The sequence below is a fragment of the Asterias rubens genome, chromosome 1 (assembly GCF_902459465.1).
Source record: "Asterias rubens chromosome 1, eAstRub1.3, whole genome shotgun sequence".
NCBI classification, from domain to species: domain Eukaryota; kingdom Metazoa; phylum Echinodermata; class Asteroidea; order Forcipulatida; family Asteriidae; genus Asterias; species Asterias rubens.
This window is the reverse complement of record NC_047062.1, coordinates 22,874,960-22,899,148: the sequence shown is the minus strand read 5'-3', so window position 1 is coordinate 22,899,148 and position 24,189 is coordinate 22,874,960. Positions and strand designations below refer to the sequence as shown.

Below are 24,189 nucleotides of genomic sequence, written 5' to 3'. Positions count from 1 at the left end.
ACCATTACCTTCTGTAAACACTGTAAATTATTTGTAAATCTGTGAACTTTTTTTTTTTTTTTCTGTACCGAAAGGGTCCAATGGCTTTAATGGATCTCTATTTTAATACCATCAAAGTCCCCTTCCATATGCATGCAGTTAAGATTTTCTGGAGTCACAATAGTTACTTGTGTAAAGAAAGTATATAATGCTAAACCGTTAGGGGTTCATCAAACTTCAAAATAGCTTTCTTGCAGAACCACAGTAGCTTTTTACAAATTTATAAACAATTAGTACCTCTGAGTAAATATTTACAGACTTTTAAAAGATGTTTATTTTTAACAATTTAATGTGCATTTTTTATGATAGGAATTTTAAATAAATTAAACTGTCACCATGTTGTAATTTTGATACACAAAGTCACAATTTTGTTTGAGTCATTTATTCATTTTTTAACATGGTTGGATGTGTTCATGAGCAGTACATCATTCAGAAACGGCTAAACGTTTTGACAATTTTGCTTACCAGGATAAGGCTACCAGCCAAACTACCGTGTCACATGCACTTTTTGTGACTGGTGTCCTGCTCGTTTCTGCTTAGCAGAAAATTGTTAAGCAATATTTTCTGCTTAAGCAGCTCTATGAAATTGGGCCCAGGGCCCCAACATCATGCACATTTAAATTTAGCAATTCACTTGTACCAGACATAATTCAAATTGATCACGCTTGATTGGAACGGATAATGCACAACATTAAAGGACAAATCTATTCCTGGCCTTCAGCTTGTGTTTCGTGTGGAATTTAGGAAAGTGCCTTTCGATTAAGGGAATAAAAGGGTAGCGACGAGTTCTTAAGGGTACGTTTAAAGCTGGCATGGTCGGCGGCCGTGTGATAAAGGCACACGACCCTGAAAGGTTTTTAAACAGACGTTGAAGAATGAGTCACTACTTATTTATTCCCATTCATAAATGCCCTTTTGCCCCAGCTACAGTTATAGACACTTTAACAATTGAAAATTCGCAGTTTGAAATAATTTTTTTCCAAAACTTTGTGAAGAATCTGTTCGTGGCGCGTGGGTTGCGCGCGCTTAGATTACGCGCTGATAGCTATGATTTGCGCATTCCACGTGGTAATCTTACGCACCCGATACGTGGAAGCCAGCTCAGTGTGCATAAACAGAGCTCCAGTGTGCATTAACAAAAGAATTATGCACACCCATGTGACGCGCTCTCCACCAATAGGAGTAGAGAAAATGTCTGGGGTATTTATGAATGTGTCATCAAACAATCATCCACAAGATTTGTCAATAAAGGAAACAACCTTACCAAGCCAAGTCACATACTTGGTTTCAAATTTATAATTATACAATTTAAATATTATGTTCACTTGTTTAAGAATATAGTACAATGTTTGACATGTTGCCAAAAAGAGTTTGTTCTAACATTTTATTATTTCCCCCATTTTTGTCGCAATAAGAAGAAGCTTGATGACAGCACTTTTTGGCAGTCTTTCTGCAGTGGTTCCCATGTCTGTAAATTACTCTGACAATAATGTTGGCAACTTAAGTAACTCAAATGTAAGACAATTGCACCCCATAAATAAGTCTGCATTGCAAAACTCACACAACTGGACACTTTTACCAAAGGTTTTCAGTGCCTCTAATGACGTCATCAGGTGTTAAACTAAATGATTTTTTTCTCTTTTTTTTTTGTGCCATTTCAAATTTGACACTGCCTTGAGAATGAGTCATGGATTTAAAGCACCTTATAGTTTATCATTATTATTATTAATGCAAAAAGAAACACAAACAGCTCTGACAAACCAAACCTTCAAACGGAGGCTCCATACCCTTCCTTTTCCAGAAACCTCAAAACGTCTCGACGCTTGACTTTCTCCAGGGCGTCTTTCAAGTCCTTGACGGTCAGGTGTTGTTTCTCGGCCTTGAGCCACGTCAGTAACTGCTCAGTCGGGGAACTATCCGATTTCTGGCCCTTCCAGAAGGTGATGAGGACATTGCCAACGCCAAAGTAGCTGGCGACGTCCTGCCAGTCGGCAACGGTCTGCTTGGGGGGATCCAGACGAATCTTCAAACTTCTTATGAGCGCATGGTGTAAGTCGCTCAGGAGAGTATCTTCTGGTGCCGGCTGGTCTATATTTCCCAGCAGGTCACCATTGTCAACCTGTGACTGCACACTGTTCACACCTGGATCACAACCCAAAAGCAATTGAAGTCAATTCTTTCTTTCTTTACGATAAATCAAATTGGTTATAAACCCTAATATTTGATTAGTTCAATCATTACTATCATGAAGGAGTTTAACCATATCATTCCTAACACGAGTCGAAGAGATCAAATAATAAACATTTTCTTTAAGGAAATTAAATCCCGCACCAAAACAACATGGGGTGAACAAAATTGTTCACTTCTGCTACCCCTTCTTTGAGGAACAATTCACCTGATCATGCTCAACTTTCTCCATCACTGGCATTAGTCTTTGCAATCTGTCATACCAAAGTCTCAGATTTTAGTTGAGATTTTAGTTTAAATACAGTTACCAAGGCTACATCACTTAGGCTCTTTTCAAACCATGGCTCTGGCTTTCGATTCGGCTCAGGCTAGGTTGGCCTTGCAGTTGTTTTGATAACTGTGTGTGCTTTGCGTACTCGCTCAGGGCTTCAGACGAGAGGATGGAGCCTGAAGCTGAATCCAAAGCCGAAGCCATCGTTTCGAAAAGGGCCTTAGTTATAATGATAGGATTTATGTTGTGCCATTCCATATAGAAAATGGCGCTCGGCAAATATAGAAAGACAATAATATTTATTGCACTACTGCAAACAGGCGAGTTTTAATAATGTTTGTCAAATGATGAAATTATATCAAATGTTCCAGGAGGTAGGAGAAGACTGTTCAGGTCTGTATGCTTTGGTTTTGAAAGGGCAAGGGCACCATGGCATTTTCTTGTCTGTAAAGGGCACTCTATGAGGAAATTGTACATTTCTGCTGGAGCATTTCAAGGGCACCAAGGCAATGACTAGAGGGCCTTGAGTCTTTGCCTCCATGAAGTATAAGGCCCGATTTATCCAGGTTTAGATCAAAAAGGTTTTTCTAGCAGAAGGTTTTTCCTTATCTTAGTACTGACACATATTTCACTTACTTGGAAAGCTGTTCTGTGCAGCGTTGGTAGCTGCTCCTGGAAACGGCAAACTCACTGATCCACAAGATCCACAAGCAGCTCCTGTGCACCAAACAAAAAATCCATGAACACCAAACGGGTGTGATAGACCTTTATCCTGCTGCGACCATTTTGGTCAAGTTCCTTTTATACAGTCACAGTAAGGAATGCCAGAATTCACTGCACTGAAAAGGGAACCAGACTATCTTTTTTCTTCCCGCCTCGGTTTGGATAAATTGATTCAAATTGGAGAAATTCAAGGTGGCCCCACCATGATAAAGGTCTCTTGAGGACTGGTCAGTCTGGTACACTTCACTCAAGCCATGGCTTTGTTAAATAATAACAGCATGTATTATGCAATTTTTCAAGCCAAGTGGGCCCCTCAAAACAGTGTACACTATAACCATTTCTGCTCATTGAGCGCTGAAGTATAATAATAATCAATAATAATATCAAGAAAAGGTCTTATACAGCGCACGTATCTACCAAACAAGGTACTCAAAACGCTGAGTATATACAAACTTTCAGAAAGATAGGTTATTGCAGTAAAGAATTCTGAGACCCAATTATGTAGCACCTTAAAGGGTTTACAAGGTGCTAGGCGCATACAGCAGCCACAGTCAGGAACACTGGGGCTAACCTCTTCTTTTTTTTGGATAAATGCACTGGGTTCTTTTACATGTCTTACACAACACATGGGACCAACAGCTATACATCTCATCCAAACGAAGCAATGGTTAAGTGTCTTGCTTAAGGACACAAGTGTCACGGCTGGGGATTCAAACCCACGCTCTGCTGATCAGAAACACCAGAGTTTGAATTTGGTGCTCTTAACCGCTCGGCCACGACACTTCCACACACAGGTTGCTAATCGTTCAAATCAACAATCTCTACCCTCACAGATAGACCACAAAAAAGACCACAAAAAATGAAAGCCAAAATAAAATGCCTACCCTCTCGCAACGGATTTCTCCCCTCAGGTGCTGACAGGACTCTGTCTGTATTTTCAGGCTGCCTATACGACACCGATTGACGTCCATCAGATTGCCCGCATGTCCAGCTGCTGACGTCCGAGGGCATGGTTCCAGTACCTTGGAGAGAAAAATGATTGCTTTACTGTAAAGCATAGAGCAAGTTGGGGTGCGCACATTTAGTTGACCCATGATTGATCACTGACCAACAACGTACATGCGCAGCGACGCACGAACTCGAACAACTCGTTTGGAAGTTAACAAATATGTGCCACTACAACACTCTATTGCCTTCCGCCTTTTTGCTATAGTGTCACTGATTCCCTTCTGAGCTTTACACGCATGGAACTGGCTAGGGACAATTGAAGGAACCATGGCCCAGATTCTGGTTGCAAATGGTCAACCACGATAGTCAACCAATGGTTGACCAGCCCGGGTTTCGAGTCAAAATAGTCAACCTTAAGTTAACCCTAGGGCACACTCAAACTTGCTCATAGTTGTAGTTGAAAACTACTCCAAACACCAATGGTGCTTTTACAAACAAAATAATGAGGAGTTCACCAACTTTTGTTAAAACATTTAAATAGTTGCCAGCAACAATCACATCTTTTAAAAGGCATATCTTCAAGCTGATGCTCATTGTCCACAAAGCTCTTAATGGCAAGGCTCCCCACTATATTTCTGAACTGCTTCAAGTTTACACTTCATCAAGGAATCTTCGATCAAGTTCTATGCTTCTCCTCATTGAACCCAAGTCTCGACACTCATGGGGTGACAGGTCTTTTTCTTCAGTTGCGCCACGCATCTGGAACTCTCTACCACTTAATCTTCGATCTTGTCTTTGTACCGCAAAATTCAAGTCTCTTCTCAAAACTTATCTTATGTCACAGGTTTTCAATGACTAATTTTGTTGTGTCTGTTTTTCTTTGTGTGTGTTTTGTTTTTTTGTTTTGTTTTTGGTTTCACTGCGCCTTGAACACCCAGCAGGGTGGATATGTGCGCATTACAAGTCTTATTATTATTATATTATTATTAACACAACACATATCTGTTTTACTTTAATACAATATTCAAAACATGATCAACTTTGTTGCTTTGGCATGGGTTTCTCACCTGTACGGTCGCTTTGTACAACACTAGCACTGCCTGTGATGTCAGAGTTTGGCAAACTCTGTAAATCGCTCCTCAGTGAGGAGTCAGGACCTATGTAAAAACACACAAAACAAAACAACCACTCTGTTAGTTCTACAGTCTAAATATGGAGTAACTAGGGTTGGCCAAAATACCTTGGTATAAACATGCCTGGACCTATTTTCATAGAGCTGCTCAAGCAGAACACATTGATAAACAGTTTTTCTGCTGAGCAGAAATGAGTACAATATTCTGGTAAGCGTAAATTTGTCGTGCTTAGCACCTTTCTGTACTCAAGCAGTTGTAGGAAATTGGACCACATACTGTTACTCATGTACTTTATAGTGGTCAACGGATCAGTTCTTTTTAGGGCAGCAACACATATTCACCAAGGCTTGTTGTATGCACTGTTCGCAGCTCATCGTCCAACTCGTGAGCAGCTTCACTTGATAGCCCCTCGTAATCTGACGACGCAATCCTTATTGGGTTGTCCCCGACGGACAGTATATGTCCCTGCTGAGGGCTGTCGCTGGCGGACACACCCAGGTCTCTCGAGCAAGCTATTTTTCATCAAAATAAAAAAAAAGAAGGAAAGAAACATTATCCAAGTTGCCAGTAGGAGTGTTCTAAACATTGCTTTTACTTTGCATGCCAACAATTCATAACATCAAACTCAACTTTACATAAATATGTATTTGGTTTGCGGTAACACCATGTGTGTATCTACTTGCAAGGTAGAGTTTGTCTTAGAGAACTGTCTTTCTTTATTCTACTATCTCGGAGTGGATTTATCGGATGTTCGGGAAACTTCTCAATTCTTTTTAATTACTACCCGGGCGGAAGGTTTAGAAAGTTGGCTGGGACTACTACTTTAGCTTATAGGATCGTAATAAACTGCACTAGCGCGACGTCAGTTCTTGAATTGGTCTCAACGTTTCGACGAGCTTGTTCTAGTCATCGTCAGGAGACTACATAAATAAGCAAAATAGTAAGCACAGAAGATGGAGGGAAAAGAGTAAATCTATGTATACCAAAATAACAAGGGTATGAGGCAGTCTGATAAGGCCAAGGCTTGTAGAAGACAGCCTAGACAGACAAACTACAAACAAGGAGACAAGATGTTTTAAATGCACACAGGGAAAACAATTTCACTTTTTACTTTTAAACTGTGCTGAAATAAATAAATTGATTTGAATGAGCCAAATTAAAAAACAAACTGGGTTGCTTTCTTTCAGATGACTAGAAAAGGCTTCAGGCCTGAAGTCTTTTAATATTTGAGTGAGAAATTACCTCTTTCTCAAAAACTACGCTTCTTCAGAGGGAGCCGTTTCTCACAATGTTTTATGCTATCAACAGTTCTCCATTGCTCTTTACCAAGTAAGGTTTTATGCCAACAATTAATTTGAGTAATTACCAATAGTGTCCAGTGCCTGATAAGACACAGCCTGAGATAGAAATTGACTACATACCTAAGGTTGATGGTTGGTCCACACCACCTTGGCTCATGGACGAATCTGATCTCGTTGAACTTCCATACACACTAAATGATAGGAAGCCGCTCGCTGCAACTTTGTTCTTACCATAGCATTGCCCAGGTACACGAGAGCTGGGCTGTTGACCCATCTGCTGCCCTCCACTGGGTGGGAGGGAAACGGCACATCTATCTGTGGGCCATTCAAACAGAATATCAATCAATCGTAACATTTAAATGGCGCTATATTCCAAAGATCATTGCTCATGGCGCCATACAGTAATAAAAATAACAGTGGCTTCTTATGTAGTGTGCATATCCGTCACTAAGTGATGCTCCCGGTGTCATACATGCATATATACAGTACTTCCTGCAAGGTATGACTACGTTTGAATTTACTAGACCTAATCCTTCGCACCATGTAATGGTTTACAAAGCAATATGCTGCCAAACAAACCAGGAGCTCCAGAGCGAACCCCTTCTCTTTTTGATAAGTGCACTAGGTTCTTTATCATGGGTTATACAATACACAGGACCAACGGCTTTTTGTCCCATCAGAAGGACGAAGCATCATGGTTAAGTGTCTTTATGGGGTGTCGTGGCCGAGCGGATAAGAGCACCGAATTCAAGCTCTGATGCTTCTGTTCAGCAGAGTGTGGGTTCGAATCCCGGTCATGACACTTGTGTCCCTGAGCAAGACACTTAACTATAATTGCTTCTCTCCACCCACGGGTAAATGGGTACCTGTGAGGGCAGAGATGGTTCTTGTGATTGATTTAGCCGAGTAGCGCATATTAATGTTGCACAGGCTGCATACTCCCCACCAGGGAGTTGAGATGGTTTAAGGAGTGAATTAAGGCCCAGTGACCAGGGGTAATAATGTGAAGCGCTTTGGGACGCCCTCCGGGTGTGAAAAGCGCTATATAAAAACGGGTTATTATTATTATTATTATTTTGCTTAAGGACACAAGTGTCACGACTGGGACTCAAACCCACACACTCTGCTGATCAGAAACACGAGAGTTTGAATCCAATGCTCTAAACTGCTAGGCCATGACACGCCACAGTAAGCTCTTTTTAAACATATGAGATTTGAGTGGTGTCTTTAGAAAATGTATTGTAGGTAATTGTCTGATGTTGTTGGAAAGATTGTTCCATATTCTGGGGGGACGAAAAAGAAAAGGCGCAGTCACTCAAACTGTGTTTGAATGCAGATCTGTGTGAATATCCAGATATTTAAAATCACAAAAGCTAAGCTGAATTGAAGATGGAAGGAAAAACAAGTCTGGTGCTGTTTGGGCATATTGAGGATCAGTATTAACAATTAAGAGTTCAAGACAGGGAACTAGAGATGGTGGCAAAATGGTTACCGTTAGATCTTCATTTTCAGAGAAACTATAGTAGAGAGGAATTGACAAGTTGTTTGACTGGGGGAGGGAGGGAAACCAACGGCGTTTTATTTAGCCTTTATTTATCTACATGTGGTTTCTCAGTCAAACCTATATAAGCCTTTTTGAGGTTTGGTGGACATTATATATGAGTGCACTTTTTGGTTTGGGGTGTTTACAGACAATTTACCCAAACCTAAAGTAGCTACTTTTTAAGAAACTCTTGTATTGTACATGTTCTAGTGCAATTCAACCCTATCGGTTGTCATACTGTTCATTCCTTTGTAAAGTTTTTATAAAAATTGAACAAATAAATATAAAATGTAGGGTCATTTGAATGTGTCCGCTATATCTCAAAATGGCTTATAAAATGGAATATACCTTCACTTGACGGTGGTGGATTCTTCATGGTTGGCCCGGTGACACAGTTCATCGAAACGGACTCAATGCTACCGGTCGCCATTCTATTTTTCCCGTCAACATTACTCGTCGGCTGCCTGATAGGCACCGCCTCCCGATTGGCTAAACTGGGGTCAGCTGAACTCAGGCCATGCAGAGTGTGGTGGCGGCTTGAGTTCTCATGCAGATTGGAGCGGCCGTCCGACTGGAACTCTTCGGGGTACTTCATCACCTTCCCAAGCCGAGGATCGAAGGATCCATTGGATGTCACCATCCTTTCCTGTGGGTCGAAGGAAGGGTTCTTATCACTGAACCCTTTACCCATCTGCTGGGTGCGGACGGCCTCACTTTGCGAGATGGAGCTGTTGTTCATGACCAGGCGATCACCCTTTTTGTTCTGGTGGGGATGGGACTGGATTGTGAGAGGAAACTCCAGGGATTCTAGTGAGTTCATGGTTGGGTCCAGAGACTCCTCTGGGTCTTTGGGAACCTTCTGTAGGCCTGAGGGGGATGAAGCAGTTCACACATGTTTTAATAATGTTGGTTAATGTGTCATCATAAAAGTACACATAATTTTCCAATGAGGAAACAAATTATTTCGTTATAAAGATCTTCCTTACAACAATTGCCAATAGACCGCCCCCCCCCCACACATAAAAAGAAAGACTTGTATAGCGCATTTTCCAGAAATACAATGCGCTGCTTAAAGATTCATGTATTACACATTGAGGTATTTTTATTTTAAAAAACCCACCCCAAAACATGAAATAGCCGGAGTTGTGCAGCCTTAAGCTTACTGGCCCAACCCTGACCCTGGTCCGGTGTAAAGTTCGAGCCCTGACATGGACGCACAACCTAAAAAAAGCAACGCCGGTGAAAGTTTCTAAGGGGTCGCCATACCTGCCCAGATGCTCAGGAAGTTTTGGGCGAATGGCTCGTAATTCACAGGCCTGTGGCTGCTGAAGGTTTCGAGAACGACAATGTGGCCGTGCCTAGACAGGAACTGTGAGAGCCCTCGACTGAATGTTGATATCTCTTGTCGGGTCACACCGATGAGGAAGTGGGCATACAGTTTCTGCTGACTGGTGTCCCGGCACACGATGTCTGCAGGGGGATACCAACAAATAGTTTTGATTTTGGTATGGTGCTCTTCTCCTTCTTATTATTCTATTAAAGTTTTGGTTTTTTTTCTCACTGATTCTTCATGTCTTTTACTTCAAAAACTGCAGAAGGATTTTACATAACTCATTGTTAAAAACAATCTGATTTAAGTAAATCAATCAATTGAACAATCAATCAATCTTGCGCCATAAGGTTGATTGCGATTCAGAACCGCCATGCGTTATGGTTAGGCAGATGGGGCCTTTGCTACCGCGGTGTATGTTGTCAACCACGACATGCGCACGCATGGCCTGTATCTTTGTGTGGGTTCAACAGCGCCTCTCTTGATATTTTGCTATTCGCGATAAACCTTATGTCCCAAGGGATGTTGGCTCTACAAATGTTCACTCTCTTGACTTGTCATTTCTTTACTGCACAAACCAGCTTACTGGGCTATAAACTTGCATACCCTAATGCATGCAAGCTCTTACTTAATTTTTCAAGGAGTGACTTCAAATTATTACCATCAGGGGCTGTTTTGACTTGTGTCAGGAGTGATTTCCAGATTGGTATTGTTCTCTGTTGGACAGAGTTATGGAGTGAGTTTCTTTGTAAACTGTAGTAAGTCTAGCTATGCTGCTGCGTCTTTGAAGCAGATCCCATTTGAGCTCCTGCAGCATTTTAGTTATTCTAATGATCTTACGGTAACATGGAACAATGCGTTACACAGCTATGAAACCTGCCAAAGCTAGAAGTCAACTAAGCATGGGCAGCTTGATTTATTTGTTAACGCTACTCAGTTTACCAAGATGCGTGGCAGTATATTTCTAAGATGTTGCTTGAGCATTATGGTCTAAAGAATAAAGGACAAAGGTCAAAGGTAAATTCAAGCACCCTCATTCCCAGCTCCCAAGTTATTTTTTATTTCTGTTTATTTATTGACATCCAACAGCGGAAAGCCGCCACTTACAGGAACCGTTAAAACTATGTATAAATATAAATTTAAATATGAATATAAATATAACAATATATAACATTATAATAAAATTACTCAATATTGATAAAAACATTATTTTAAGTAGACAAAAATAGGCTCCGACCTGTCATGTAGCTAAACCAATGAGTGGTTGACTCTAAACTCAAATTAGTCCATGTAGGGTGATCGGTTCAACAAAATTATTAATGTTTAGATATGGGGGCCATTATTGCTGAAGTGCAATCTGGGGGAAATCTGTGCTAGGCAGCACAGTGTATTTTGCTCAAGGGTGCTGGGTGAAATTTGCTAGCTCTGGGCACGCCCGCCCGGCACCACCCACTACTGTGGCTACAACACTGGCTCTGACAGAACGTTACTCACCCACAACTTTTTGTTTGGCTTCAGTATCTTGTTTCAGAGCATTTAGCATGACTTCACACCAAACGAACACTGCATGGACCTTGGGCATGGATCCTGAACAGCACTGGAAACATTCCAAATCACCCAGCACAGTCCGGGCAATGCTTTGATCAGAGACTGCAAAGAAAAACAATGTGAAACTCAAAACCTATGGCTTTTGAATTTTTGTTTTACATGTACATACACACATCTAGAGTTCATAGAGCTGCTTAAGCACAAGAAAGTAACTACGCACGAAACAATTGTGCTTACTAGAATAAGGTTACCATGTCATCAAAACCATCTGTGACTGGTTCACGACCTAAAAAAGTGGGTCAAACTTTGTCAGCAGAAGCCCTTAAACCTGTGTACTGTTCGACTATGACAGATAAACTATGCCAGCCTGCAGTATTACAGAGCTGCTTAAGCACAAAAATACACTCAGCAAAGCAAACCTATGCTTACCAGAAAAAGGTTACCAGCCTAAATTCCATGTCACGTGTACATTTTGTGTGACAGGTATCCTGCTCATTATTGCTAAGCACAGATTTTTTTAAGCGATATTTTCTGCTTTAACAGCTCTATGAAATTGGGCCCTCGTGGTGAATGCATATATTACACAGTAGGCCTACACACATGCAATGTTCTGTGCACTGTGTGGCGCCATTGAAAAAAACCATGCAGCTATATGGCTTCAAACATTCGGTCAATGCACTGGGCGAGTAGGAGGGTGTTTATAGGATTTGAGGCATTGCATGGTGAGGTATCAATGTATATTTGGTTTGCGGTAACACCATGTGTGTATCTACTTGCCAGGTAGAGTTGTTCTTAGGGAACTGTCTTGCTTTATTCTACTGCCGCGGAGTAGATAATCGGAGGTTCGGGACACTTGTTATTCTCTTTTCTAAAAGATTCAATCGCATTTTTAAACTTACCGAACTTGATTCTGGAGCTGGTGGTCTGCTCTGGGTCTACCACTGCATCTATTGCATCGGACAGGCGGCGCTGGTGTGTCTTAGTCTCTGGGTCTGTCATGGCATGGATTATTTTCACTGAAAAAAACGAAGAAAAAAAACAGTCAAATAAAAAAGAGAACTGTCATTTATTTTGCCCCTCCAGGTCTTAAGAATTATTGGTGTGTTTTTTTAGGGGGGGGGGGGGAGGTCATTCCTCTTTCGTGTTAAAGGCAGTGGACACTATTAGTAATTACTCAAAATAATTATTAGCATAAAACCTTACTTGGTAAAGAGTAATGGGGAGAAGTAACATAGTTTTTGAGAAAGAGGCAATTTCTCACTAAAATTTTCAACGTAATTTTTCACGAATTTGAGGACTGGAAATCAAGCATCTGAAAGCACACATCTTCATGTGACAAAGGTGTTTTTTCTTTCAGTATTATCTCGCAAGTTTGACAACCAACTAAGCTCAAATTTTCACAGATTTGTTATTTTATGCATATGTTGAGATACGCCAAGTGAGAAAACTGGTATTTGGCAAGTACCAATAGTGTCCAGTGTCTTTATGCGCTTTGTGGCCTAGCATAAGGCGCTTTATCAATTCATTTTTATTATTGTTATTATTATTATTCCTTTATTCCAATGTTGTAGGAAAGTAACACGACTGTGAGTGGCGTATGGCTGGTTTGTTATAAGGAGTTTAGCTCTCCGTTTCGCTTCTTTTTGAGCCAAATTAAAAATAAGGTAGCATGGCAAGGGGATCTGTACAAAGTTTGCCATAGATTTTAGCTAGTATTTCGGTGCATAAAAACCCTAGCACAGTTTCTCAAAGCTAACAAAATCTTGTAAATATATTCTTTTGAAAAAAATTGATGCATCTGCTTACTACCCAAAAAATGACCTATAGTACGGTATACAGAGTCTTTCTCATGATAAATATAATTATATTAAAACTATTTTATATATAATCTTTTCTGATACATTTCTACTATCCCTACCTTTTGAAGGAGCATAGTTGTCCTGGGCAGCATCAAGGTTGACCAAACCATTCCTGCTCATCTCGGCCTGGGAAGTCAGTTGAGCTTTCGGTCCTGTAGAAAAGTAAAATCAAATGTAAAATCAAAACTTGTATTCATGGAAAGCCTCGTCTGAGTGATTTACTGCACCAGACTTGATGCCCATCATGATCAGCAGGATTAGAGATGGAAAAGGTTAAAGAGGGTAGAGGGTAAAAACAGAGAAAAAAAAGTTAAGCCGGATTCATACTTCCGGCGAATGCGAAGCAAATTTTGGCGTCACAAATTCACACTGAACAATTCACGACAGTAACTGCTACGAAACATTTGCTGTGAAAGCAGCCATCTGACATCAAACTTCGTATCGCATTTGCATTGGAAGGAAGTATGTGTTATGTCCCATGTGTTATGTAATGCATGTAAAAGAACCCAGTACACTTCTCGATAAGAGAAGGGGTTCGCCCCGATGTTCCTGGTCTGATCGGCAGCAAATTGCGCCACAGCATCTTGTAAAGCATTACATGGTGCTATCAGAATTAGGTCTCATAATTCAAACAAAGTCCAACATCTCGCAGAAAATACTATGTTACAGCGCCAGGAGCGTTACTGGGTGATGGATATGTGCGCTATATAAGAAGCCGCAATTATTATTATTATGAACCGGGCTTTAACCGTTCATTCATAAATACCTCAGACAGTTTCGCTATTCCTATTGGTGGAGAGCGCGTCACATGGGTGTGTATAAACCTTTGTTCATGACTGGTAAAAAGTGTTAATTCATGGGCGTGACACGCGACCTTGCACCTGTTCTTATAAGACAGTTTCTTCATTCCTATTGGTTGAGAGCAACAGCTGAAACAGTTGTGCCACATCACGCGATACGCGCAACGCGCACAGCATTCCCTCATAAGGAGTTAATTAGCCGGGGGCAGCGGAGGGCTTTACCATTTCATAGCTGGAGGGGTGTTGTGTTGAAAGAATTCATTTAACAATTATAATTTTTGCATTTACTTTACTTTTTGACCAAAAAGTGATGATGTTTTTGACCGAAAAGGTATTTATGAATGGGAATCAAAGTGTGTTGAATCGGTTTTCAACTAGTGGTTTAAACCCGCCGAGGCCTGGTTCTTTATAATTTACCTCGACTTTGTCTCGGTAAAATTATCAAGAACCAGGCCTCGTTGGGATTAAACCACTAGTTGAAAACCTCTTCACCACACATTGATTCCCTTATTAAATACTGAGAAAACTCACCGAACCACTGTTTGTAGATGGCTTCTGCTACTGTGCCATCCTCCAATTTGGCGATATAACTGCTCAGACTGATGCAGGGCTTGAAAAATGGCTCAACGGAACATCCAACAGAAACCATTGCAATTTTCAGTAGGTGTCTTTCTCGGGAAAGAATATCTAGTATGTACAAGGAAGGAAAACACAAGCTTGTTTCAAAACAAACAAGAAAATATTACAATACTAACATGCTAACATGTAGGAGTGTGTTTTGAAACACAAACAATAACACTCTTCAGTTGCAGGATTGGGTCTTCACATGGCCTTCAGGATAAAAAACCCACATAAACTCATTTTGGAAAATTCATTTATCTTGTATCAACGGAAGAGGTTTTGAGTGACAGCATACTTTGTCCAAACAATTTACAGAAATGGTATTGTTAAGAGTTGGCAATGACATGTACTTCTACATGTATTTAGGCCACATCTGTCTAAGACATTGCTTTTTATTTAAAATTCATTTTAAAATGCACAGAACTTGTATCAATGCAAGAGGTTTTGACAGCATACTTTGTCCCAAGAATTTGCAAAAATGCTGTTGTTAAGATTTAGCAATGACCTATTTACTTCTACATGCGTTTAGGCTACATCTGTCTGAGCACATTGCTTTTCTGTTCAAAATACAATACTTAAATTACAGTACCATAAATTCAACAAACTATTTGTAGACTCACTTTTAATTTTGTCGCGGGCTGTAGGATTTGCTGAAACAACACTGTTGAACTTTTCACTGAAAACCAAGACCACTCCCTTATCCTCTGACCCATTGGAGATGACATCAGCAATGTGATTTGCTATTTTTGTTAATGACTCTACAGGGAAAAAAAACAGTTCTCATTTCAAACCTGGGCTTGGGCTCCGGCTCCGCGCGTAGCGTACGCAGTGGAAACGCAGCTCAGCATTAAAGCTGCATTTTGGGAGCAGCGCATATGGACCGTTCCGGCTTTTCACTAAGCTCTGCCCACAGCGCATGTGAGCAAGACACGTGTACGAGCACTCCCAATGACATTCTGCACGATTTTGCTGCGCGTGCCAAATATACGCGCACGCATGACCGAGTTTGTCTGACCACAATCATTGCTATGATTGGTCAAATGGGTGAACGCGCACAGTTTGATTGACAGGCCGGATCGGTCCATTGCACGCAGACGGAGCAGACGAAGCCTGGAGCCTAAAGTGGGAGCCCAAGCCGAGGTTTGAGAAAAGCCCATGGTGATGAAGCTTGATGCTAAAGGAAGATGAGTAGACCTTAGGCCATACCCGACTTTGTGGCTACATCTACGGCCCAGTGTTGCAAAGGACATACTATACCTCAATGCATGAGGATGCAGAAATCTAGCCATAGCCGTCAATTCAGACATGGGCACAGTTTCTTTCTGGGATCCTCAAAACGGTAGAAGTATGAAAGTGTGTCCTACAGCATGGGAACACTTGAACCCCGATTCTGGCTCTAATCACCACAACAACAGTGGTCCAGTTGTAAGACTGTACAGGACATGCAACTACAAGGCTGTGGGTTTAAATCCTACTAAGCTAACCGCTGATTTCACATGACTAAAATAAGTGTTTTGATCGTCTAATTACTGAATCACAATTACTTCATTTGCTCAATTTCTGTGTGTATATATAAAGGCCGGTTTATAGTCGGTCGCGCGACGGAAATCTTGCGCGCAATCCTAAGACTGAGGCCTAAAAAACGTGTCTTTTTATGATCGCGCGTCAAGATTTCCGACGCCCGACCATCGCACGACCGACTATAACTCGGCCTTAATAATTGTGCATACTGTGTTTTTTTTACCAATTTGTATTTTTGACAATGTATACATACCGGGTGTCTCAAAAAAACCTATACACTTTTGAAATGGCTTTTGAAACATCATAATATTTGGTTGAAAAAATTACATCAAGTAGAAGTTAACAAAGAAAAGGACATTAAACAAGAAATTATTGTTATCTTTCTGGATCCTTCCCTTCATCCCTTTCCCCTCTCTTTTTCTATAAAATGGATATGTATTTGTCTGTACTTGTTTTATGCCTCTGAAGAAGGTCCGGTTTGGATCGAAAGCTAAGGCCATCTACCCTATTCATTATACCGGGTGTCTCAAAAAAAACTATACACTTTTGAAACGGCTGCCGGATAAAAAATAAACGATTCTGGGGAAAACGGTTTTTGTTTATGGATAGCTTATGGTCTCAACTTTCATATGACACCAAAAATTCTGAAAATAATTCATGGCTGGGTGATCACTGCTCACTTTTGTGAAGTGTTTAAAATAAGGCTGCGCAGGAATTAGCCTTCCAACTTGAGAGCTTACAAAATTGAGGGTGATGTAATAAATTCATGCTCAAATCGATCAGATTTGGTTTGCTGAGTGAAGTTTATGGTTTATTAAACCATTTCTTTTTTATATATTCATAAGTGAACAGGAAATGCATTTTTGTTCTTGTAGCATTGTAACTTTTCCGGGTAGACTCAGTGGTGTCTTCATGTGAGTCGCGGTGGGGTGTTGGTACATGTAGCAATTTCCATGTTACAAACTGTGTTTGTTTTTTAACATGTGACTTTGAATAAAAACCTTCATCCCGCATTTCAGTTATTGTAAGATGAGTTGAACATTTCATTGGTTTTTCTTAATAATCAGATGGGGATTATGTACAAAGATTGTTCAATAATACGTTTTTTTGAAAACAGGAATGTCAAAGATGTTGGCTACTTATTCTTCAGGTTACCCATTGACCTGAAGTAGCCGAAATCTTGGATTGAATTGTGTAAGCTACAAAGGACTTACCTCTCACAAAGGGAAGGCTAATTCCTGCGCAGCCTTATTTTCAACCCTTCACAAAAGTGAGCATTGCTCACACAATCATGAATTATTTGCAGACTTTTTGGTGTCATGTGAAAGTTGAGACCATAAGCTATCCATAAACAAAAACCGTTTTCCCCAGAATCGTTTATTTTTATTCGGCAGCCGTTTCAAAAGTGTATAGTTTTTTTTGAGACACCCGGTATAATGAATAGGGTAGATGGCCTTAGCTTTCGATCCAAACCGGACCTTCTTCAGAGGCATAAAACAAGTACAGACAAATACATATCCATTTTATAGAAAAAGAGAGGGGAAAGGGATAAAGGGAAGGATCCAGAAAGATAATAATAATGTCTTGTTTAATGTCCTTTTCTTTGTTAACTTCTACTTGATGTAATTTTTTCAACCAAATATTATGATGTTGACATGTGCAATTCAGTTTTTAACTTCGAGACATGTTTTAATAAACCATTTTTGAATTGAATTGAATTGAATTAAATCATGACTTGGTGAGGGTGCTATTTGGGCTTTGTGATGTCACACAAGCAAAGGGTCAACAACCCATACAACAAACCTGAGTGTGTTTTATCATATAACCATTTAGCGCATTGTGTTCTATATTTTATATAAGTTATCACACAAGCGCGAGTGGAATACGAAAAAAATATAGCGCTTCTAACGATATGGGACGCAGACGCACTATATTGTTTTCGTATTTCACGAGCGTGCGTGTGATAACGAATTTATCTTCCAGTCTCACTTGCAACTTGCAAAATTTAAAATTTCAGAGCGTTAGTTCACGCGCACAAAGTTTAGAATGTAATTTTTGCACTGTCCGTATACGGAGCGTGACAAAATGACATTTCACAATACGCACTGTGTAATAAAAACAGAGGAAGTAGGATATAAAACAGAGGTCGTAGCATATATGTTTTTATCCCCCTAGTAGTTCGAGCTTCTGATTGGTGGATTAGCGCGTACTGGAAGATAAATAGGGATATCGCTGACAGTGCAGTACCCTTCAGCTGTACAGATAAAAAAAATTCCAGAGAGGGGAAGTATGTACCTTGTTTGAAATGACGACGATAATCAACTTGCTCTCCTAGTTTCAGCTGCTCTTCAAGTAGAAATGCTAGGCGCTGGATCACCTTCACATCTTCCCCGGCATGAACGATTTGGACTGTAATTTCAGTAAGCCATATTATATTTTATTCAAGAGATTACTGAATGACATCATTCACACGATGAAATTGGTAAACGGTTATGAGGTCATGCAAGGCCTGCAATTACACAATGAGCATAGAGGGTCATGTCCTCTGTTGCCCCCTGGTCTTTGCCTAGGTCACAGATGGCTCTTTAAAAGTTTCCATGGCAAAATGAGGATGGCCTGGCCTGTCAAAGATAAAATTGCCAGCATGCAATGTGATATGTACCCAGATAGCGTACACCAGGCCTGGGCGAATAATTTGAATATCCGATTAATGGCGAATAGGTTTTCCTATCCGTAACCGCGAATGCCTTTTTTTTCTTAACCGGATATCCGTATATGGCGCGAATAGCTATTTATAAACCGGATAGTTCTGTAATCAGTGTTGTAGTCGAGACCCAACAGTTCGAGACCAAGACCGAGACCGAGACCTGAAGGCTCGAGACCGAGACCGAGACCGAGACCGAGACCAGAAGGTCGAGACCAAGACCGAGACCATAAAAGTCTGAGACCGAGACCGAGACCGAGACCTTAATGAAAACAGACACAATAAAAGAGTCAAGCAAAGTTGTTAAACTGTATGGGTGATTGTGTACACAATTCATCCTCAAATAAACATGTGAAACAATTGTAAACTCCAAGCTACTTCAAAGGATGTATTCAAGACTCCCTTTCATATCGAAAAGAAAAACCAAATCAGTCTCAATCTTGTCAACTAGGTCCAGACATCAATCATGTGCACTTAGAATGTAACGTTATTTTAGGATCCTCATCAACTTGTATGAATGACCCGACCCCCACCCCAGCACAAATATGAAAAAGCAATTTATGTAATTTTTTCGATGGGAAAATTCTTCAATTAAGTCTTTATTTGGGTGAAACAAATATTATAAATGTACATTATGTCAGTTGAAAAATGTACATCTTAAAAAGAAAAAAAATGCCTTGATTATCTGTAGCATAATTTAAAGAACTTTTTCATTGCACTTTAAAAACATCAGCATGCCCAACATTTCTGCTGACAGTCTAGCACGATGCGGGCGCATGATAGTGCCACCCCTACTGAAAACTCTTTCCACCGGTGCAGAGGATGCTGGAATTGTGTTTAGGCCATTTTTTTTTAATAACTTGGATTACGGATTTGTAAGCTACAAAAAATGAGCGAGGATCGGGGAAAAAAAAGACCGGGATTACAGAATTTCGAGCTCACGAAATTGATGGGCGAAAACAAATTAAAATAAAAAATACCGAAGGCACGCGGGCGGCTTCTAAAACACATGCATAACATTGGTCTGGTTTCCATCATACATCGGCCGCGATTTTTTTCTCCGTTCACTGGCTCAGGGATCTTGTTGTATTTGAAGAAAATGTGATCTAAAAGTATTGTTTTGTTTATTATTTTCAGAAACGCAATTTTTTTCAAGCGGCGATTCCCGTAATCCAATGTTTGTGATTTTACGTGTACATGTACATGTACATAGTGCGTAATACACAGAGCGTGTTCTTTCCTAACGTGTAGTACATTGTATACAGCACTGAAAACTCGGTCTCAATTTGATCGAACCCTAATAAGGTTGCACTGGGTATGAGTTATTGGTTAATACACGATGTTCCCAATCTCTCCCATTACGGTTCGTAGAGTTTCCAGTGACATACTAATCGTTAGGAAAGAACACGTCCTGTGTATAGCTCGCACCCCAACATGATTTCAACGGACCCGATGAAAAACTTTTAACAAATTATTTCCTGTGTTGCATTAATGGTAAGAAAAGGCGGTCTCGAAGCGAGACCAGCTAAATATTCGAGACCAGAAGGGTCCGAGACCGAGACCAAGACCGAGACCACAGGGTGGCGAGACCGAGACCGAGACACGAGACCGGCAGAACTGGTCTCGAGACCTACAACACTGTCTGTAATCACAACCAAGTAACCGGATATTCTTTAATATCCGAATATCCGCGGACGTCAGGCGACGACTGATAGGAATATTTTGTCTGAATCCTTATGAAACTTCTATTAAGACAACGGGTTTTGCCGACACACTTCAAACATCGGACCGACGTTTTGTTACCGATATGAAACTTTGTCACCCTTTGCCAACGTCGATACAACAACGGTATGCCAACAGCGACCGAGTTGACGCTTGCCAATGTCGTGCCAACGTGTATGTTACGCCCCATCTTGATAATCGTCCCAACTATAGTTGGGACTGGTCCCAACTTGAGTGTTACAGTTGGGGCGTCTAGTTGGGACAGTAATGCAGGGTACCAGCGCATTGCAGGGTACCATGGTTGTTTCCTGCTGTATGCTGTGTGTGTGGTGGTGGTTGACGTGTGTGCACAGCCTCGTGGTGTGAGCTAGTCTTGAAATCAAGTCGGTAATTGTTTAGCAGTGTAGTTTAAGGGACGGTACTTTTTTGGCTGGAGCGTGGCGGTGCGTAGTATAATTATTCTCAAGAAATTCTGAATATAGTTTTATGTTGAAAATTACAGTGTTACAGTTTGAGCCTTTGTACAAATAGAGATGAACTTGTGGGCATCAAACAAATAAATATGCATATAGGGGCCAAGACAACTTGAACAAGCGCAGTCAAGTTATTTCTACAGTTGGGACTGGGGGTCCCAACTAGAGTAGTGACTGTCCTAACTGTACCAATGACTGTCCCAACTATAGCCGAGACCATCTCTACCAAATAAAATATTATAAAATAAATTTGGTCTATACCCACTACAGTTGGGACAGTCATTACTACAGTTGGGACTGGGGGTCCCAACTAGAGTAGTGACTATCCTAACTGTACCAATGACTGTCCCAACTATAGTTGAGACCATCCCTACCAAATAAAATATTATAATATAAATTTGGTCTATCCCCACTACAGTTGGGACAGTCATTACTACAGTTAGAGTAACGACTGTCCTAACTGTACCAATGACTGTCCTAACTATAGTTGAGACCATCCCTATCAAATAAAATATTATAAAATAAATTTGGTCTATTCCTACTACAGTTGGGACAGTCATTACTACAGTTGGGACTGGGGGTCCCAAGTTTAGTAAAGACTGTCCCAACTGTACCAATAACTGTCCCAACTATAGTTGAGACCATCTCTACCAAATAAAATATTATAAAATAAATTTGGTCTATCCCCACTACAGTTGGGACAGTCATTACTACAGTTGGGACTGGGGGTCCCAACTAGAGTAACAACTGTCCCAACTGTACCAATGACTGTCCCAACTATAGTTGAGACCATCCCTATCAAATAAAATATTATAAATAAAATTTGGTCTATCTCCACTACAGTTGGGACAGTCATTACTACAGTTGTGACTGGGGGTCCCAACTAGAGTAACAACTGTCCCATCTTCTATGAGGAGACCACCACTACCACCCAGCTAAAATATTATCAACACAGGCCTATCCACACTGAGTTGGGACAGTCAACATAATATTGGTACAGTTTGGACGGCAGTCTGATGATGCAGATAATAACCACAGTCTCAGACTTGAAATCAAGTCTACACAGTTTGTACCCGACAGTACAGTAATCCACGCATACACTGTTGAGCTCTATGTGAAATCCCAACTACAGTCCATGACAGTTGGGACGCCCCAACTTTAACACTCAAGTTGGGACCAGTCCCAACTATAGTTGGGACGATTATCAAGTTGGGACGGAACATGTACATATGATATCTAGATATGTTGTCTTGATCTTGATGGAATACTTTAACAGCTCAAATTTAACAGCTCCTTTGATTAGTTCTTATAGAATCTTAACTTAGTAAGAAGACTTAAAGGAAGACTCCCTAGACAGAGTGAGCAATTAGGTTTTGAAAGTTGAAATCATTAGAAATTGAATCAGGATTTGGAATAGTTTTGGTCCATTCACTTCGCCTTTTCATATGACAGACAATGTCTAAAGGCAAGCTCACCAGATTGGTTTGTCATCACCGACACCAAACTTGACGCTGGTAATCTCGCCCATTAGCAGTTAGCAATTTCGCCCCTAGAAAAGTCGCCCCCAGCAAACGACTCGCCCCAGGTTTTTACACAGTCACAAACAAAAAAACAATTCCTTAATTAATAAGATTATAACTAATCAATTAAATGAAAAATAAAAAAATTGAAAAAAACAATAAATAAATCAACCAAATATTGTTTAACACTTAAAAAGTATTAGAAGACGATATTTAAAATAGTGGGTCTTGCAAATTCAAAACCGTTACCTAAAGAAGCCTTATTATTTTTTCAAACTTAATGACATCTGAGGGCGCTTTATTACTAATATTAGGGGGTGACTTTGCCATGGGGCGAAATTGTTTGGGGCGCATCGTGACAATGCCAGGGGGGGACTTTGTAAAACCGCTTAGGGGCGACTTTGCAGGGGGCGACTTTGCAGGGGGCGACTTTGTTGGGGGCGACTTTGTTGGGGGCGACTTTGTTGGGGGCGAGTGCTAGGACATGGCGAGCTTGCTATATATTATGTACGTAGGGGGCGAGATAACCAGCCCCGACCAAACCTACTCCTCCCTAGTGTAGAAGAACAAACCAATGCTGCCAAGGCAAATTTGTCCAATCCAACCACGTCGTTGGGCTGACGTTGTTATCTGTCTGTACTGGGTTAACATGGTTTTTAAGTTTTAGAATAGTGACACTTTTTTGGCTAAATCGAGTTCAGATTGTAGACCACAAAACTGCATTATTTATGTTCAACACTCACCTTTATCAATTCTGCGTTGATGTGATACACCGTTACTTTCTCCTGATACACCTGCCATCATGATTGTGTCAAAATGCTATCAAAAATATGTATTTTTTATACCAGGTACCAAAGAGTTAAAACTCACAAACCATTAGCCAAAAGATTCACATCAACAACTACCTCAGACGAGATGTAATGTATTATGACGTCGTCCGACCATGGAGGTGGTAGAATTTAGTGGTCGAGGGCCCTTCTTCGAAACCACGACTTCGGCTTATTCGGCTTCAGGTTCCGTTCTCTCGTCTGAAACCCTGAGCGCGTACGCAAAGCTCGCGCAGTTGTCAAAACACCCGCGGGGGCCAAGCTAGCCTGAGCCGAATCTGGAGTGTGGTTTCGAAAAGGGCCTGTGCCACTAGCGCCCTCGATCGTCTACTCTACATCACGAAGCGCCCAGGTTCTCTAATGGATATTGGGTGAAATAATGGTTTAAAATTTGTTGTATTTGAAACAGATTCTATCGTTATCTGTTCTGTTTTATCTTCAGAGACCTTTAAATACAGTTGCAGTTAAAAAATTGAGTAGTTTGAACCAAACGGTATTAAAACTAAACCATAAAATTAATAACGGAGGAAAGAAACATCCCTGTAGTATAAATGAATTATTCTGAAATATCGGTGATGAAACTCGGCCGCGCGGGCGCAAGGGGGAAAACCCCGAACCATGTGTTGTGATTGGCTGGCACGTACAAACCAATCAACGAGATGATTATAGATTGATGAGAGATGCTGTAATTTTGGGGCAATTTTTTCTGTTTTATAGAATTTACACCCTTAAAAATGGTATTTATAAAAAACAAATGATTCCCTTTGTAATCGATGATAAAAAAAAATCGCCGGCGACGCCTTTTTTGCGACTGAGTTCTAGGAATATTGGATAGGCGGCCAAATTAATTACTATCATCAGTGTCACAGCTGCCCGAGCGCCTGCCGGCCAAACTGTAATGTAGTCTGGTCCCCTGACCAAAGATTCCTCGACGTCTCTTGTTAAAAATCTTAAATTAGAGCCTAGTCGGAGATTTTTGGGTCTGGGAACCAGACTAACTGTAATGAGTACTGGGGACGGCCCAACTATAGCTGGGATCCAGAGCTAAATCACCAACTAGTCTTGGTGGAAGGCCTTCTTGTGTTGAGTTGACACAATTTTCCTTACGTGGAGGGCGCT

At 40.7% G+C, this 24,189-nt stretch overlaps 1 protein-coding gene across 1 annotated transcript; it reads right to left on the bottom strand.

Moving 5' to 3' along the window:
- Window positions 1–1,007: 1,007 nt before the first annotated feature.
- Window positions 1,008–23,176, bottom strand: LOC117295338. Its single transcript, XM_033777935.1, has 15 exons — window positions 22,987–23,176; window positions 18,120–18,233; window positions 14,924–15,061; window positions 14,214–14,369; window positions 12,942–13,034; window positions 11,923–12,039; window positions 10,970–11,125; window positions 9,412–9,615; window positions 8,494–9,012; window positions 6,723–6,917; window positions 5,643–5,813; window positions 5,236–5,325; window positions 4,105–4,242; window positions 3,134–3,214; window positions 1,008–2,181 (listed from the first exon to the last, which is right to left on the bottom strand). Exons 1-15 carry the CDS (start codon window positions 23,045–23,047, stop codon window positions 1,808–1,810), a joined length of 2,607 nt encoding a protein of 868 aa, XP_033633826.1. The 5' UTR covers window positions 23,048–23,176; the 3' UTR covers window positions 1,008–1,807.
- Between the last annotated feature and the right edge of the window lie 1,013 nt (window positions 23,177–24,189).